The sequence below is a fragment of the Anas platyrhynchos genome, chromosome 2, assembly GCF_047663525.1.
Source record: "Anas platyrhynchos isolate ZD024472 breed Pekin duck chromosome 2, IASCAAS_PekinDuck_T2T, whole genome shotgun sequence".
NCBI classification, from domain to species: Eukaryota; Metazoa; Chordata; class Aves; order Anseriformes; family Anatidae; genus Anas; species Anas platyrhynchos.
In genome coordinates this window covers 187634-204437 of record NC_092588.1, presented here as the reverse complement: position 1 = coordinate 204437, position 16804 = coordinate 187634, and the positions used below count along the sequence as shown (strand labels likewise).

The 16804-nt window shown below is 45.0% G+C and overlaps 1 protein-coding gene across 36 annotated transcripts in view; it reads left to right on the top strand.

The window, feature by feature from the left end:
- The window catches only part of SCRIB (scribble planar cell polarity protein), a 114520-nt gene that overhangs the window by 23273 nt on the left and 74443 nt on the right, over window positions 1-16804 (top strand). For 34 of the 36 annotated variants that reach the window (XM_038175263.2, XM_038175262.2, XM_038175257.2 and 31 more), the window contains exons 3-16: window positions 46-124; window positions 1438-1527; window positions 2264-2320; window positions 6044-6107; window positions 7378-7452; window positions 7541-7685; window positions 8038-8156; window positions 8761-8960; window positions 10030-10196; window positions 10793-10917; window positions 12137-12262; window positions 12800-13033; window positions 13511-13828; window positions 16014-16076. In XM_038175263.2, coding sequence (XP_038031191.2) covers window positions 46-124; window positions 1438-1527; window positions 2264-2320; window positions 6044-6107; window positions 7378-7452; window positions 7541-7685; window positions 8038-8156; window positions 8761-8960; window positions 10030-10196; window positions 10793-10917; window positions 12137-12262; window positions 12800-13033; window positions 13511-13828; window positions 16014-16076 — 1862 coding nt within the window. The remainder of the gene's footprint in view (window positions 1-45; window positions 125-1437; window positions 1528-2263; window positions 2321-6043; window positions 6108-7377; window positions 7453-7540; window positions 7686-8037; window positions 8157-8760; window positions 8961-10029; window positions 10197-10792; window positions 10918-12136; window positions 12263-12799; window positions 13034-13510; window positions 13829-16013; window positions 16077-16804) is intronic. The other 2 variants (XM_072034137.1, XM_038175230.2) reach the window with 1 other exon arrangement.

The following is a 16804-nucleotide window of genomic DNA, read 5'->3' as shown; positions in this document are numbered from 1 at the left end:
GATTCTCCTCAAGCCTCTTTTTTTTTTTTTTTTTTTTTTCCACAGACATTCCAGAAATTCCTGAAAGCATCAAATTCTGCAAATCCTTGGAGATCGCAGACTTCAGTGGGAATCCCCTCTCCAGGTAGGGAAGGTGTATGCAGCTTTTTTGTACAGCTGAGAATGAGAGTTGAAGTTCCTCATCCTGCCTAGCTTTCTCTGGTCTTCATCTTGTAATTGTTTTCCCTTGAAGTTAAGGCCTAGTATCACCCTGCTTTTGCCAAGACCTCCTGCTGTCTGCTCTCCTGACACGTGGAACACTCAGCATAGGGGAAAGTTGGCGTGGCCTCTCTCTTCTGCAGGGCCTTTGGTTTGGACTTAGGAGGCTTCATTCATACTGATGACACTGGTGTGAGACTTCTGTCCTCTTGCATTAAGTTTCTTACTCTTTCCCTACTCCTTCACCATGCTGCACAAAACAGAACGGATGGAGACGGGTTGTGTTATGGAGGAGTACAGAAAGCCTTGCATGCTATCCTTTGCTCTCTCAGTCCTTTTTGCTCTCTGTCGCTTACAACCTAGGGTGGCCATGCTTTGAACCTGTTTGGTCAGTTTCCATGGTAACACAATGCCCAGAACTATGTCTGGGAGCAGGGCTCTGCCTTCTCTAGTATTCTCTCTCTAAAGCTCTTAACGCATAATGATCTGGGAATTTAAGTGTGGCTTCTCTGCCTCAGTGAGCTATATTTTAAGGCACTGATGTCTTATGTATTGTCTGCAAGGGTCCCTGGAGATGCCAGCCTGATGCCAGGTGCCTGCTGCTCTTGTGCTCCTGGGCAAGTGCTGCCTGTCACCCTTTAAATAGATTTAACTCTGCTTCCCTCTTGTGGTGCCAAACACTGTCAGAATGGGAGAAGCTTTTCAGTGTTTGAGAATCCCCATGCCACAGGAATGAGGAGCATTTCTTACCCTACAAGATATTTGTCAGTCTTTTTGTGGCCCAGAATTCATCAGGAAAGAAGGATTTCTCTGCTTTGTGGGTCTCTCCCTGCTCTATTGTACTTTGGAGCTGTTGTGATTGTACTACTTGGTCCTGGGGAATTCAGCAGTGTCCTCTGCAGCAGTATGCCTTACTGGGTATTTGGATTTCTTGGTAGCCCTTCCTCCTTCCAGGTTTAAATGATTGCATGGTGTAGCTTAGTCTGTGGCTCGTGCTTAAATACTACAGAGAGCAGTGTGCATAATTGGACATGAAGTGACTTTGTTGCAAGGAGTTTTGTGTCTTGGAAATGGTGCATATCCTGGGTCAGGAGCTGGGATCAGAATTGGTTCCTGCCTGTCTCATTTGTACCTGTTTATACCAATTGGAATAAGACTGGCTTTTGGGGGATTTGAGTGAGTTCAGCACTGATTTTGCATGCAGAATTGATGGCGCTTTATTCTGTCATGTTTTCACAGACTTCCTGAGGGTTTCACACAGTTGCGGAGCCTGGGCCATTTGGCCCTGAATGATGTGTCCTTGCAGAGCCTCCCTAACGACATTGGAAAGTGAGTATGCTCTGTTCCTCAGAAAGGAGGGGAGGGCCAAGGTAGGAGCACTGTGCTATTGGGGGTGGCAGTGCTAGCAGGACTTGTTGGGCAAGAGCGTGCTCTCCCAGGTACAGCTTGCTGCTGTACTGAATATGCTATCTGAGCACCTCTAAGCATTATTCTTGTTGAAAGGCAACCTTTTTAAAAGTTTCTTTCCTGGACTCAGCTGCTTCTACTCTTCCACGGTCAGTGGCACAGGCAAGGTGTAAATCCAGGTGTCTCAAATCCTCTATCTTCTCTCCTTTTATGAGTGCCCGTTTGCCCATTTCCAAACAGGTTTGGTCTGTCCTGTGATGTTGAAGTGACTCATGCTTCTAGCAAATAACCAAGGGAAACCTCATGGTGCTTTGTCCATGAGGTGCAGTGCCCCTCCCATGGGATTTGGCTTTCTACATGTGAGGGATTTTAATCTTTTTGGGCAGACAGTCCTTTATGTGACATCATGTTATCTTGCCCCAAGTTTGGACACTGTGTTGTAGCCCCCTGATTTTGCAATAAGGTGTCCCCATCATTACAAGTAATTTAAGATATATTTCCCCCTTTCCCTCATCTCCATTTGTGTGTACACACTTAAGCATATGCATTTGTGTGGGACATGAAATACTGTCACAAGGGAAGGGATATGAACATCTTCTTGGTACCTCTGAAGCCCTATTGAATGAATTTGGCTTTCTAACTCCCTTTTCTCTTACAGTTTAGCAAACCTGGTGACCTTGGAACTACGTGAGAACCTGCTAAAGACTCTGCCAACGTGAGTATCTGTTGGCTTCGGGAGTCTCCTGCCTGATAGTTCAGACTCATGGGCTTGTTTTTTTTATAGTACAAGATTTAGAACTTTGATTGGGAGGGCTCAAACCTTTGAATAAGTTAGCTGCATCATGCAGGTTTTCTGTAGATTGTGTTGAGGAGGGAGAGAGATAGTACAGGTCTCAAGAGCAGGGAAAAGTATTTGGAGTCTATCCTCAGCCTCTGTGTCAGAAATGATTTGGAATAGACAGGGTTCCACACAAAAGCTTCTGGAAATTGTGGGAACCTTTTTTCCTTGAGAGGTGGAACAAATGACGATTGTTATGGAAAAAGAGAAATACGAATACATACTGATGTGGGTGTTGGAAGAACTCTGTATACAGTGAAGTTAGTAATTTGAATGTCTACAGTATATTTTGCTTCTTATGTCTATTTTCTTTCTGATTGTCCTGGTTGAGCAGTTTGTGGGAATGGGTGGGAATGGCTTTTCTGCAACAGGTAAAAAATAAACTGACAAAGGAATATTCAAGGTAGAAAAGGTAAGTCATATGAAATGTCTCAGAGGGTTAGGAATAGAAGCTAACTTTCTGGCAGACGATATGTTTGGTGCAGCTGATGCTATCAAATAAATAGAATGTGGAGAATTAATAAGGCTGTACATCAATCTTTGATCTGGAGCCCATAAGAATTGTCTGCTGAGTTTTCTTTGAGGTTTCATTAGCACTGTCAGCTTGTTTTCTGCCTGCTTATCCATCCAGTTGATGGTTACAGCCCCAGTCTTCCTTGAATATACATTGGAAGGGATTCCACCTGACTTTTTTGAACAGCAGTAAGTTTTGGGGCTACACAAACTCCCCAGTGATTGCACGAAGTAAGCAAATATTGTCACCCTTCCTTAGTGTCCTCTTATTATTCATCTGGCTACCTATGTTTTCCTCTGTGCTTTCCTGCTTTATTTAGATAAGTGGGCAAAAGAGGCTTCTAATGATTTGTTCAAGCAGGGCTTTGATAATAAGCAGTATCAGTAAACAGTTCAGGCTTTAGTTTTGTTTCTTCTGTGACAGCTGTACCTCCCTCACTGCAGGACGTTGCTGTGACTCACGCATGTCCTTTTACAGATGGTTATTTTCCTCCAGGCTTTGCAAGTACAGGGTTTATCTGGTTGTAGAATTAACGCGTCAGTTTTGACCCTTTAGATAAGACATTTCCGAAAGGGAGCTGACAGTCTGCATGGGTCACCTCCCAGGCTTCATACCTGGTGACTATGAAGTGGTAGACACGTGGTTCAAACTAACACTGTCATCTTGTCTCTGATGCCAAAGTTGCTGGATTTTTTGTGCACAGAAGTTGAGAGCATTGAAGCACTGTCACAGAAAGGTGATGTTAAGAGGCTGGCTGAGGGGGCCCTACATGGAAAATAGCCACAAGGGAGAAGGCAAGAGCTGAAGCTCCTCATGTCAGGCTGAGAACAGACAAGACAGAGAAGTTTGGGCCCTGGCTTTGGGACCCGCTGCTGTCTGTTTTGTGTGTTCTGTGTTCATGCAGGCAGATGTCACCACTATGATAAACTCCATAAGAGGAGCAATGGCTACATCCAGAGCTGGCTTTTAAACTGCAGTGAAGAATGAGTAGCTTTTCACCATCTAGGAATCAGCAAGTAAATAGATTTTGAGAATTCAGTCTGTGAACAGACTCATGGTTTCTGGGAAGATCTCTCATGCCCAGTGTTCCCTTGTTTACCTGAATGAGGCCTCTACACTCCCTAGAATGATGCTTGTAGCACGTTCTGAGTTTGGGGATTTTTCTCTGAGAGTTAAGTCCATACTTAATATTCATCCTGCAGTGCAGGATTCCAGCTTCTTTTCATTTTTCCCAATTGACAGGATGATTTCCAAAAGTAGAAAGTGCCTTAAAAGAGCAAGGCAATTTTTGTCAGGTCTTTCAGTCAAGCATGAGATCTGTACTTAGTGTGGTTACAAACTGTGCCCAATAATGGCTCCAACAAGTCCAAGTGATCTTGCCAAAGAGAAGAATGACTTATAAAAATGGATGGTGTTTTCATTTTGCAAGTTTACTGAGCGCAGTAGATAGACAGACTCTGAATTTGTGACAGTGTCCTTCCAGTTTTTGCTGTAGTCGTTCAGTGTCTTAAAAGATCCAGCTTACAGTGACCTTGACTTGTTATAACTTAAATTCAGTGGTTGGCCTTCTGTCAACTGACTTCTGAAAGAGTTCGTCTTGTACAACGGGTTATCACTCCTCATCTATTCCACGTAGGTGGGGCACAGCTTGCCAATCAGTTGGGAAGCGTGGCTCACGTTGATGTATTCTCGTGGAATGGTATAGAGAGATCTGTACTTGAAGCATGTTGTAAGACCTCATATATCAACGTGAATTCCATGGCTCACTTTTCCCTATTTTGGGAATTCAAACTGAAGATGCTAAGGGAGAGTCGCGGCTGCTCCGCCCTTCAGAGAAGTCAAAGAACAAATGTACAGTCATAATGAGATACTGCTGTACAATAGAATCCTTCTGACAATATGTTGATAACCTTTGCTTGAGTGAATATAATATCTCAAAATCTACCACTTCAAAAGGTGAGTACTTGTTCTTCCTGTGTAGTCCCAATATTTTTCTAGCCTGCTCCAGGCAACACAGGTCTATTTTTGTTTTTTCTTTTTTTTCTTTTCTCACAGGTTTCCAGCCTCCAACTTCCTGAGTTTGGGTGGTGTTGAGATGCATAGCTGTATTTACAAACAAGTGCAGTGATTTCTTTATGAGATCATTTCCCTATAAAGAAAAAAATAAGCACTGAAGACCATCCATTCTGGGGACATAGGCAGGTTTTAAATGGGAATTCTGCCTTAGCATAAAGCAAGAGGCAGCAGCCCCTGTTTGGGAGAGTAGGTGTTGGAGTTGATGGGGTAGGACTGAAAGCTGAAAACTTGTGGACACCTGGACCATGTCAGAAGAACTGAATCCTGGTGTCGTGGTGTTGACTTTTCATCAGCAGTTCATAATGTGTTTGGATAGTGGGGTACATCCTAGGGACCACCAGTGTTGACAGGCTTTGTAGTACAGTTCCTGTGTAGATTTCTTGCAGTATCTTGCCCAGTGAGCTTCTTGTCTGTACACCTTAACCTTTTCTGAGACATCATGCCAGTGTTGTCTTTCCTTTTGTCTTAAACAGCTTGTCCATCCCATTTGGGGAGATTGGGGCTCTTAAATTTGTCATTCCTGCCTCTCCCTGCAGCTACGCTCCCCTTGCCTCCCAAATATGTATTGTCCTCTGCTGATTCCTGTTATTTGTAACTCTGTGCTCAGGTTCCCATCCTTGCAACAAAAATTGGCATCAACGTTAAGGTGTGGCTTGTCATCTATCATGTTTTTGCTCAAAGAGTATTTTTTTTTTTATAGTGGAGGGGGAGAGGCCAAATTGGTATCAGAGTGGAAACTGACCACTTTGGGACTGATGGTGCTAATGAACCCAATTCCCTGGTGCACATGGTCTGGCCGGGGGAGGGGTACCAGCTCTCCTAAACTGCTTGGCTCAGAGAGAGTGTGAAAAGGGGCAGGATTGCCCCACCAGTTTTAGGAATTAGTCAAAATTATGTTATTTGTGAGATGTGTGTCCCTGATGCTAACCTTCCTTTCTTTCTTTCCTTCTTTTTTTCTTTCTTTCTTTCTCTTTTTCTATTTTCCCCTTTCTGTTCCCTGTATCTTGCAGTTCACTCTCATTCCTTGTCAAGTTAGAACAGTTGGATCTTGGTGGCAATGACCTGGAAGTACTGGTAGGTGAGGGATGGTGGGGAGGGAATATGGGTGGTTGGTAGGGGTAGCACCTGTACCTTTGTGGAAGTGTGTTTTTTTTTTTTTGTCTGAAATGCAAAGAAATAGACCCTCGGGTTGTTTGGGAAGATTCTGATCTGCCCAGGATGGCCTAGTCATTGTTCCCAGTATAATGTTTTCTTTGTGTGTTGGCCCTGTCTCACTTTCTACTATCCTCATACACATCTTGCTCTGCTTTTTCCAAGCCCTTTTGCTCTGAGACGTTCTTTGTTGCTATCTAGCTGCCTAAGGATCTTTCCTTTCCAATGAGGTTCTCTGTCTGGTACTTTCTTTCTCTGCTGTGTTACACTGCCACCAGCTGTTGTTTTTTACTTCTGCTGGGCTGCCTTTCTGCCTTTCCCTTCATAATTTAATTTCTCCTCTAGAAAGTACAGGACCATTCCATGCTGTTCCTGACAGTTATGTCAGCCCAGCATATGGTGTGTACCCTGTGGATCGGGGTGCCTCCATGGAGGGCTCTAAGCCTAAGCATGCTGAGAGCCAGTGCATAATCTTGAATTACAGCTCATCTTGACATTGGGGGAAATCCAGTGATGTTCTTTAACTTTGCAGTTGTGGATCAAGCTGTTACTGAATCCCGTTCTTAATGTTCTGAAATGCTTTTTGGCAGAAAGCCAACTAAAATGGGAGACAAAAGAGATTTTGCAGCTTCCTGTGCACAAAGCTGCAGCCTGCTTGTGAAAACAGTTGGCTGACACTTGAACTGCACTTGAATGGTGCTTTAACTCCTAAATCAAACCCTCATCAGTGTGTGTTGTGTTTATGGGTAACAAAAGGAGCAATGCTATGAACACGTCTACCATTGCTGATAGCGCTGCTATATCATGTTGGGATTGCCAGCGTTAACCAAAAGCTTTTACTCATGTCTGGGAGGAGGGGGAGAAAGACACATTTCTACTGTGGGGCCAGCATTTCCAAAACCCTGTTTGGTTCTTGTCTTGCTTGCTACTGGACAGTCCTTGCTGTTGTCTTCCATGTTTTCTGTTGGGAGCTTCCGCAGCCAGTAGGCTAGCCCAGACACTTCCAAACATTTGCTGCAGCGTTGTGGCACACCAACACACTAGTTTCATAAACTGTTTGATGAATGGTTTTAGGAGGTGTGAAAGCAGTAACAGTATCAAGTTTTGTGGAGTTTCAGTGTGATTTGGAATATCCTAGAGCAGTTTCCCCCCTAGAAAGGACTGACACTGCTACTGTCCTGCTCTGTTACAGCCAGATACTCTGGGAGCGCTACCAAACTTGCGTGAGCTTTGGTTAGACCGGAACCAACTCTCAGCGCTGCCTCCAGTGAGTACTTGTTCAGTCCTTTGCTTCACTGCTTTGTTCCCTCCCTGTACTGCTCCCTTGAACCACAGTGTCTCCTTTCTGATCCTAGGAGCTGGGTAATCTCCGCCGTTTGGTCTGTCTGGATGTGTCAGAGAACAAACTAGAGCAGTTGCCCAATGAGGTCAGCGGGCTAGTAGCACTGACAGACTTGCTTCTGTCACAGAACCTGCTGGAATGCATTCCAGATGGGATTGGTGAGTACTGTGTGATGGGGAGCAGAGCAGGACTTGAACTGCCCCAGAAGTGCTCCTGTGGGGAGGCTTCAGGCAAGACAGTATGTAACGAAGTATTAAGGCTTGATGGACGTAGTTTCTGTAGGTGAGTGCAGAAGCAGCAGATGATGCTGGTGAGCAGAACTCTACAGGACACGTTCAGGTTCTTGATCAGTATAGATGAAAGCTGTGAACAAGCATGGTTGGGAAGAAGGGTAGTGCCTGTATTGTTAGGTTAGGTAATCCCTGATGGGAGGCATTTCAGGCAGGCAAACATGGGACAGCATCGTTATCTCTGTGGCTTAGTTCACACCTAGCTTGTTGCCCTGGCCAGGTCAGCTGAAGCAGCTCTCCATCCTCAAGGTGGACCAGAATCGGCTGACGGAGGTGACAGAGTCAATTGGGGACTGTGAAAATCTGTCGGAACTCATCTTGACAGAGAACATGTTGACAGTAAGTACACCAGCAGTCAATCCTCTCCTGTGCTGTTCAGTAGCTACATGCCAGGGATCTTATCCTATCTTCTCACCTCTGAGGCAGGTTCTTTAGTGTGTTTCAGCTGCTGTCCTCTTAGCTTCTTTGCAGCAGAGGTTCACCTAGCTCAGAGACCCTTGAAGACCCTGGTGGAAGCTGCTTTCTTGGTATTTTTTTCGCAGAAAAATTCTCAAGGATAACCAGGATGGATCAATGCAGAAACGCATCCAGTCTCATGGGAGAAGGACTACAAGAAAAGCTATACTTGGCAAGGGGCCATGGTGTAGTGTAGCTTAAAATCTCCCTTATCCAAACTGCTCACAATTTATTAATACACCAATATTGGAAATGGACAGCTGACCAGGAGAAATATCTTGACTAGTGGTGTGTGCTGTGCTGAGATAAATAGTTGACATGTAACAGCCTGTGAACCTGCAGGAAAACCTATCCTGAGGTTGTGGAAACTATACTGAAATCTCATCTCTGGACAGAAGGCAGCTTCTTTTTTTTCCCATCCAATAGAGGATTTTATGCCCATTCTGCTGTCTTATCTTTAGCAGCTACTGAATCATGTCCTTCCTAGGCCTTACCAAAGTCCCTTGGGAAGCTGACCAAGCTGACGAACCTGAATGTGGATCGGAACCGACTAACATCCCTTCCAGCTGAGATCGGAGGCTGTGCCAATCTGAATGTGCTGTCCTTGCGAGACAATCGCCTGTCCCTCCTGCCAGCAGAGCTTGCCAACACCACCGAGCTTCATGTCCTTGATGTGGCTGGGAATAGGTGAGCAGCAAGAGGGGTAAACAGGCTTGTAGGTGTATTCCTAAGGAGGCTGCTGGAAAAAGCACTATGGGCTGGGCCATGGTGTGTTTTGGGAGACTCTGGATCTGTGCTGATCATGGGATCAGCAGTTTAGAGAGGTTGCTTAAAGCTCTGGAAAGAGGCAGTGTCTCTCAAGCCTTTTGCCTGCAAAGCATAGGGTAGAATTGATACAGATGCATGGGGACATTTTTCCATGTGTGAAACAAAGATCAAGGGAAATCCCTGGTCCACTGTATTCATGCTTCCAAATTTTGTAGTTGTATGTCATCAATCCTCAGGTAATTGGTGACCAAGCCTTATGCTTTTCCCAGTTCCCAGTGGTTTGAACCACTCAGCAATCAATTGTTTGTAGCCTGCTACAGGTCTGCAGTTCATGCAGGGATGGAGATGTTTTGTTTTGTTTTTTTTCCTGATTTGCATGTGATTCCATGGGTGTTTGCATACTCTGACTGTGGGAAGATGAAATTTCTGCATGTGACATGGCACCTGGTAGAAGTGTGATTTGGGGCTTTGCTATTTACAAAATAGTCTGCAGGTAGACTAGTTCAAAAACTTCCATTTAAAACGAACAGGAAAAAATAACCGCAGTGTGCAAACATTTGTGATCTGGTCTGAAAGCTTCTGCAGATTTTAGCTGCAGTTCTGTTAGCTGAGGCTGGTATTTTTGTAGCCATTGGAAGCTGACCAGAGCTTCTGTTTGGAACATCATCTGTACAGTAATGCATTAAAGTGGCATCTTTTTGTTTTTCAAACCCCTCTTCAGAGTTCACCATTTTCTACATGGGAAATGGTAGGAGTTGTCACCTGCTAAAAACTGATTCAGGTTCCTTGTGGTTTGTGGAGATCAGTCCCTGGCTGTGGCAGAGCAGCATGCAGCTTGAGACAGCTGCTTCTGTGCGTACAGAAGTGAGGGATTCCCATAGTGGCTAGACCCTGTCCTTCTCTAATGCAGATGAGGCAGTCTGGAGCCGAGTGGAATTGCCTTCATTACTAAATAAGTTTCACCAACAGTTCTTCTTTTCTCTTGCAGACTACAAAACTTGCCCTTTGCTTTGACAAATCTTAACCTGAAAGCCCTGTGGCTGGCAGAAAATCAGTCCCAGCCCATGCTGAAATTCCAAACAGAGGATGATGAAAAGACAGGAGAAAAAGTTCTCACTTGTTACCTGCTTCCCCAGCAGCCTTCTCCTAGCCTAGGTAAGAGACTACATTATAAATGCTGTCCGCAGTACTGTGTACTGCAGAGAGGGATGTAGGGAAGCGAACGTGAACCTTATCTGCTTGGCTGGACTGTTCTTGGTTACTGTGGTAGCTGTAGTGCACCTAAGCTCCTGACTGACTGCTGTTGATTTCCAAGGCAGATTGTTAAAACTGACAAATTGCTTCTCTACCATGTGGTGAAAAAGCTGCAGCCTAGTCTTCAAATCTTCTGTTTATATTTACTGACTGAGGAGTTTGTAGTCTGTAAGGTTTGCTTCCTGTCATGTTGATGTTTTTGTGTTAGTACTTCTGATTTGTGCCTTATTCCTACCTTTTTTTGTTAGTTCTTGGGTAAGATACGCTAGAGCTGAAACCTTCAGTACCTTTTGTAGAGGCTGCCATGGATCTGGTAGGAGACATACAAGAGGTGACAACATCTGTAGGCTAGATCCTATGTTTTCAAAGCCTCTGCAGCTTGATGCTGTGGGCAGATGAGACAGAAGTGCCCTAATGAGTTGAGAACTGTCTTTCATCCAAGACCACCTCTCTGAATGTTCAGAAAGTAGCTCCCAGTCTGTTATTTTTCTTCCCAGAGAATCTTCTGCAGAACAGTGTGGATGAGAGCTGGACAGACACCAATTTAAACAGAGTCAGTGTGATTCAGTTTTTGGATGAACCCAAAGTGGATGATGAGGAGGAGTCTGGAGCTGAGAGACGGGTAAGGAGTTTTCAGGTGGCTTGCTATCTTCCTGTGGAAGCATGTACATAATCCACAGTTTTTTACGTAGGACAAGGAGCAATTATGGTGATCCCATCTCACAGCTCCTATGGTGTTGCTGTAGGTTTGTACTAAATTTTTGCAGTAATGAGGGCATTATGTGTCCTGAAAAGAAAAAAAGTATATAAGAGATTTATTTCCTTGAGAGCATTTATGCAGACTTATGCAGTTTGGTGGCTGTCCCATGGGAGCTGAGTAATGACTACTAACCTGCCTGCAGATCAATCCGGTAGTCTAGAGATCTGAGCAGTCACAGCAGCGTCAGGACTGGATTTTAGTTGGTGCCCTTCTCAGGGAAAAGCTGTACACCCAGAATTGTGCTAGGCAATCTTCTAGCCTGAAGCCAGAGGTAAGCCTGTGCTGTTGAATGTAGTGCTACTACAGTAGCTAAACATTATAATTGTAGACAGGCAGCTTCAAAAAATATAGCAGATCATTTTGCTTTAATTGCAGATGCAAAGGGGAGGATAGAAGTTTCACTTTTCAGCAGGTATTCTATTGGTTTAAATCTCCTGCTGAACTTACTCCTTTTTATCTTGTGGAGAGGCATTATCTAGAGATCTGAATCCTTCTAATGAAATGTAAACAATGTATCTGGCCTTCCAGCATGGAGATAATTATCCTGCTGGTGTTTGGAGGTTTACTGGTTAGGGTTTGGGTGTTTTTATTTTTTTCTTCTTTCCTTTAACACTCTTATTAATTTTATGATACTGTTTTTCTTGACTTTTAGCTTGGATGGACCTAGCTAAGCATCACAAGTTCTGCTGACACACAAGCTTGTCAGGCATACTAAGAAGCACCAAGCAGACTAAGATGAAAATCTACCTGTGTGTTGACTGATTGGCATTTACTAAGACAAACACGATTAAAAACTTCCCAGCTTTATAATTTCTTCCAGACCCTGTGTCAGATGGAAAGGAGGTTAATGTCTGTGAGATGGATCTGATAAGTGTCATCTTCCATTTCTCTCCTCTTCCCAGCTGCATGCTGTAATAGCAGAGAAGTCTAGATCAGATTCTGTGACATTTAGTTCGTGTCCAGCTGGGGCTCTAGTGGTCTGATCAAACATGTCATTTGAACTGATTCAATCTTGAGGCGTGACACATATTCCTCTGACTATTAAATCTCATGCTCTGCATGCATGCTTTTTCTTTGGTAGGGTCTACAGCGCAGAGCAACCCCTCATCCCAGTGAGCTGAAGGTTATGAAGAAAGTGATTGAAGTTCGGCGCAATGAGGTACATGCTGCAAAACCTGGCACAGACCTGAATTCACCTAAGTCAGAAGTGAGTGCTGTTCACTAAGAAATGGATAACCATACAGAACGTGTAGCAGATGTGGGGAATGGGAAGGTAGTGTTTGTAAGCTGGGCAGAAAGAACTTAACTTTTGGGAAATGTGGGAATGGACTGAGCATGGATTGTCTGCGTTTCATGAATTAGAACCTACCTTGTGGTATCTGCTGGGGCCACTGAGACAGCACAAAGTGCAGCAAGGATACAGAAATGGCCATAGCGGGGATTGTGTGCCTCACTGCCACTTCTGTCACAAAACAGGGAAAGAAAAAGAAGGCTCTGATATACTGAATAAACATTGATGGGAATAGAGTACTGGGGGATGTTGCCTTGCTGCCCAGGTGTGATATTGACAATAAATGCCCACATAGATGGTGAAACAAGGGCAGAGCTAGGAAGGTAATGGGCAACTTGAAAAAGCTGGTTCTTTTGGCAGTGGGCCATACCCCACCCTGCACCAATCAGATTATACTGATCCATTTCCTACTTTGATTTTCGTCTTGATTTTTATATTCTATCATCTTCCCAGGAGAAGAGACTGAGTGCTACATCAAATCGCAGTGAGGACTCCCACCTTTCTAACAGTACCGCCTCTGCTGACTTCAGGGGAGAGGAGCAGGGAGAGGAGGGACAAAGGAGCTGGCCAAATGGGCAGCTGTCTGAGATGCAGGAGCCGGAGAAGGTGGTAAAGCCAAAAGCTGAAGAGGAGCATAAAGAAGCAGCTGTCCAAGAGGAGGAAGATGTAGAAGTGGAATACAATGAGGTAGGAATCTAGGAACTGCATCAGGATCATGTTAAAAAGTGGAAGGATTCGAAAGTCTCGGAGAAAATGATAAATGGATTTACAGAGTGTGGTTTGGGCATTGCTGGAGGCAAGTAAAGGCCCTGGAAACTAACTGTAAGTAGAGATTCAGGGAGCCTGAGGGAGCAGGGTCCATCAAAGACTAGGAAAGATAGCATGGGAATGAGGCAGGGACTGTGCAAAAATCAGGGTTGCAGGTCTGAGTGCCCTCAGTCCATGAAGCTGACAGATGAGTATAGGTCAAGGAGTTGATACAGGGGTGGGGGCGAAAACAGGTAAGGGGAACTTTGAGTATGTATTCCTGCATCTTCTTTATCATTAAAGCAAAAATGCTGGCTTTGCCTGTGTTGGTAATAGAGGGACAGCAGATTTATGTGCTGCCTGCAGCTATGGCTGTTATCTGAGGCTCACAGCCTTTCTGGGGCTTTGCCATTGCAGCCTACTGTACACTTTGCTGAGGACACACTAATAAGGAGTGAAGATGAGGATGAAGACGAAGAACGACCATTCCCAGTGGAGAAACAGAGGCTTATCCGCAAGGACACACCCCATTATAAGAAACACTTTAAGATAACTAAGCTGCCCAAGCCAGAGGCAGTGGTGGCACTGCTACAGGGGCTGAACAGTGATGGAGTCCCAAAAGAGGAAGAGGAGCTGGGAAGCCGCAATAATAATGTAGAGCCTGAGGATCAAGAGGAAGCATGGGATGAGGATGATAGAAAAAATGGAGCTTTATCTGCTCAGCCATCGGTGAAGGTAAGGTCTTGAGGGGAGGGGGAAAGGTCAGAGGGGTGCCAGACCACCCTTCTGCTGCTTTGAACTACCAGCCAGGTTGACGCAGTACCAATGAAAATGTTCTCAAGAGGCTCCAGCACTTCAGGAGAAACATGCTGAGGGCAGGAGAACTGAAGTTCTTTCTGGGGCTTATACGATTGTCCAGTCGTATAAGCTGTGCCATGTTGCTTATGTCTGACTTCTCTTGCTATGTCCAAATGCTTGCACGCTCCCCTTGTGTGCGATGCTGTGATCTGTGCTACAAGAACAGTTCTTCTGTCCCATCACTGATGAATTTTTTCATTCCTGTCAAAAAATGACCTTCTTGCTTGCTGGTTGTTGCACCTCGTTTGCTACAGGTTGAGCCGTGTCCCTGGATGGATCTAATCTCAGGCTTATGTTCAGACTGCTTACAGTTGCTTTTCTGCCGCAGTTCAGGTCCTGAAGAGGAGTGGTAGTGAGAGCATCTAGGAGCATGCCATTCTCATTGGTTCTACCCAGTGCCTGCCCCAGCACAGGTGCAGTCTGATGAAGTGTGTATAGGGACTTGAGGGAGCCTGTGCTATGGAGTTCTGCCATTGCCATGGGGCCACAACGAGCCTTTCTGGTCATGGTTGGGGCTGATGAGTTAGGTGAATCACCATGTTTCATCAGGGACATCCAGATTCTTGCTTGAGGAAGATGCTCACAATATCACAATAGAATAGGAATATACACATGAGGGACATTGCCTGATGTCAGACCAGTTCTTACTAAAATTGGTGATGAAATTGATGGTTTTGTGAGGTGTACTTACCAGGCAGGGATTAGGATGCAGCTGAATCTACATTATATAGAGTATGACACCAGCAAATCTTATGGGAGAGATGTAGGTCTCTGAACTGGTGTAATACGCTGGAGTAAAACCTATTCTTGCTGTTACTGCACACGCTCCAGACTACTGGGATCTTTTCAACCCCATGCTGGAGTTCAGATTGCACAGGGAAAGTTCTCGCACTCAAGTTTCCATTGGAGCCTTTCCTTCAGTGGATGCTTGCCTTGATGTACCTGAGCTGATAGTTGATCCCTAGGGATAAGACATGCAGTTTCCTTACCATTTGCAAAGTTCTTCAGAGTGAAAATGCATTGTTGCTGCTGCTTGTAAGAGTGTGTGAAGCCATCCTAAGTCCCCTGTATCTAAGACCTGCCATACATGGGAAATGCCCTGACCCAAAAGGCTCATTTATTTTAGTCTGGGACTCAAAGCCAAGGACACACTGACCCATTGGCAAAACCCATGAAGACTACATAGGTGTTGAGACCATGGGTTTGGTATTGCTGTTAAAGTTGTCCTTATTAGAGGCTAAACCTTCAGCCTGGAAATCACAATTCTCCTTTTCTTGGGGCTGGGTTGAATGCTTGCTCCATGCAGGCAGGTTTATTAGCTTGCCTCCTGGTCTGTCTTCCAGAAGTAGGAATGTGGGGAGCAACATCCCCACAGAGTTTCAAGTGAGGAATGTGGTATACATGCATTAAGTAAGAAGGTAGGACAAGGTGTGCAGGAGGCTAAGTCCTTAAATTGGAGTTGCTTGTTTTTTTTTTTTTTTTTTTTTTCTTCCAAAGACATTTGGTTTTCAATAGAAATTCTAAGATTTCCTGTATTTGGGAGCAGGATGACTGAGCATCTGACACTTCCACCGGACGCATTTCCCTTCACAGGAGGGAGCAGTGAAGTTTGATTTGGGATAGCTTCATTCCTGTGCGGCAGCTGGGTGGCACCAGAGGGCCCTTTGCAGTTCTCTTTGTGTTATTAATCCTTCTTCCTTCCCTGAAAGACTCGGTACAGAGTGGGTAAAACCAGCTAATGGTGTTTAGCTTGTGAGCTTGATGGTCACAGCCTCAGTGTGTCAACACGGACAAAATATGGCCTTTAAGATGCGGTTTCCAGTTAGCTAGGCCAAAGAATGCTGACACTCTGCATGTTGTGAGCCATGGTCGCAGCCCTGTCGCAGGTACTTGCTGGTAGGTGGTAATCAGCAGTGGTATGAGTGGGGTCTGCTCTGGTGCTGTGTGGCCAGACCTATCAGAGTGGTGTGCGTTTGTGTGTTGGGTGGTGGTGGTAGTGGTGGTGGGTTTGGTTTATGCTCCACTAATCCGCATGCCTCTTTGCTGGTTCCTGTCCTAACAGGGGGTGTCGTTTGATCAAGCCAATAATCTGCTGATTGAACCTGCTCGCATTGAGGAGGAAGAGGTCTGTACCACTCCTACTGTTCTCTCTCTGCCAAAAATCATTCAATCTGCTTGATTTGCTTCCCAGGCTCACCCATTGTTGTAGGGGAAACTCTGATCTATCTGGGTCAAGTGGCTTCTGGACCTGACTGATTGTAAAAACACAATGATTGTTTCCTCCCCTGCTTTCACCTCCTTTCCCTACTTTCCATACCTGAGGTGAGAATGGCTGCTGCAGATCAGGAATGAGATGGAAGAAATGTGAAAAACCAAAGGGGGCACAGGTGGAAAGTTCCTATTTGCTGTGCACTGAGGAAAAAGAAGGTGGAAGAAAATAAATACATACATTCAGGAGTGGTGGTAACTCAGGAGTAGAAGCCTCAAGAATCTGCTGAATGCTGTGTATGGCTCTTTGGGGTAGGGAGGATAATCAACCTCAGGACACTGCAAATGCATGAGAAAGGTGAACTGGAGCTAATGATTCTTGCATCTCATGCAGCCCCTCATGCAGTCTTCACATGCAGCACTTTGGGATATCAGAAAGGAGCAGGTGGCGCTAGGGGGGCTGTAAGGTCCCAGTCATATGTATGGTGTTCTGCACCAAAGCTTAAGTTTTCAGTAGGCTTGCCTTATCCTTTGTGTTAGTGGGCTTTCTGCAGGTAGTGTTTCCAGAGAACTGTCAGAGGCAGAGTGCTACTGCCCATGGTAAGAGGCAGAAACTGTTGTCAGTACTGTTTGCATGAAAGATAC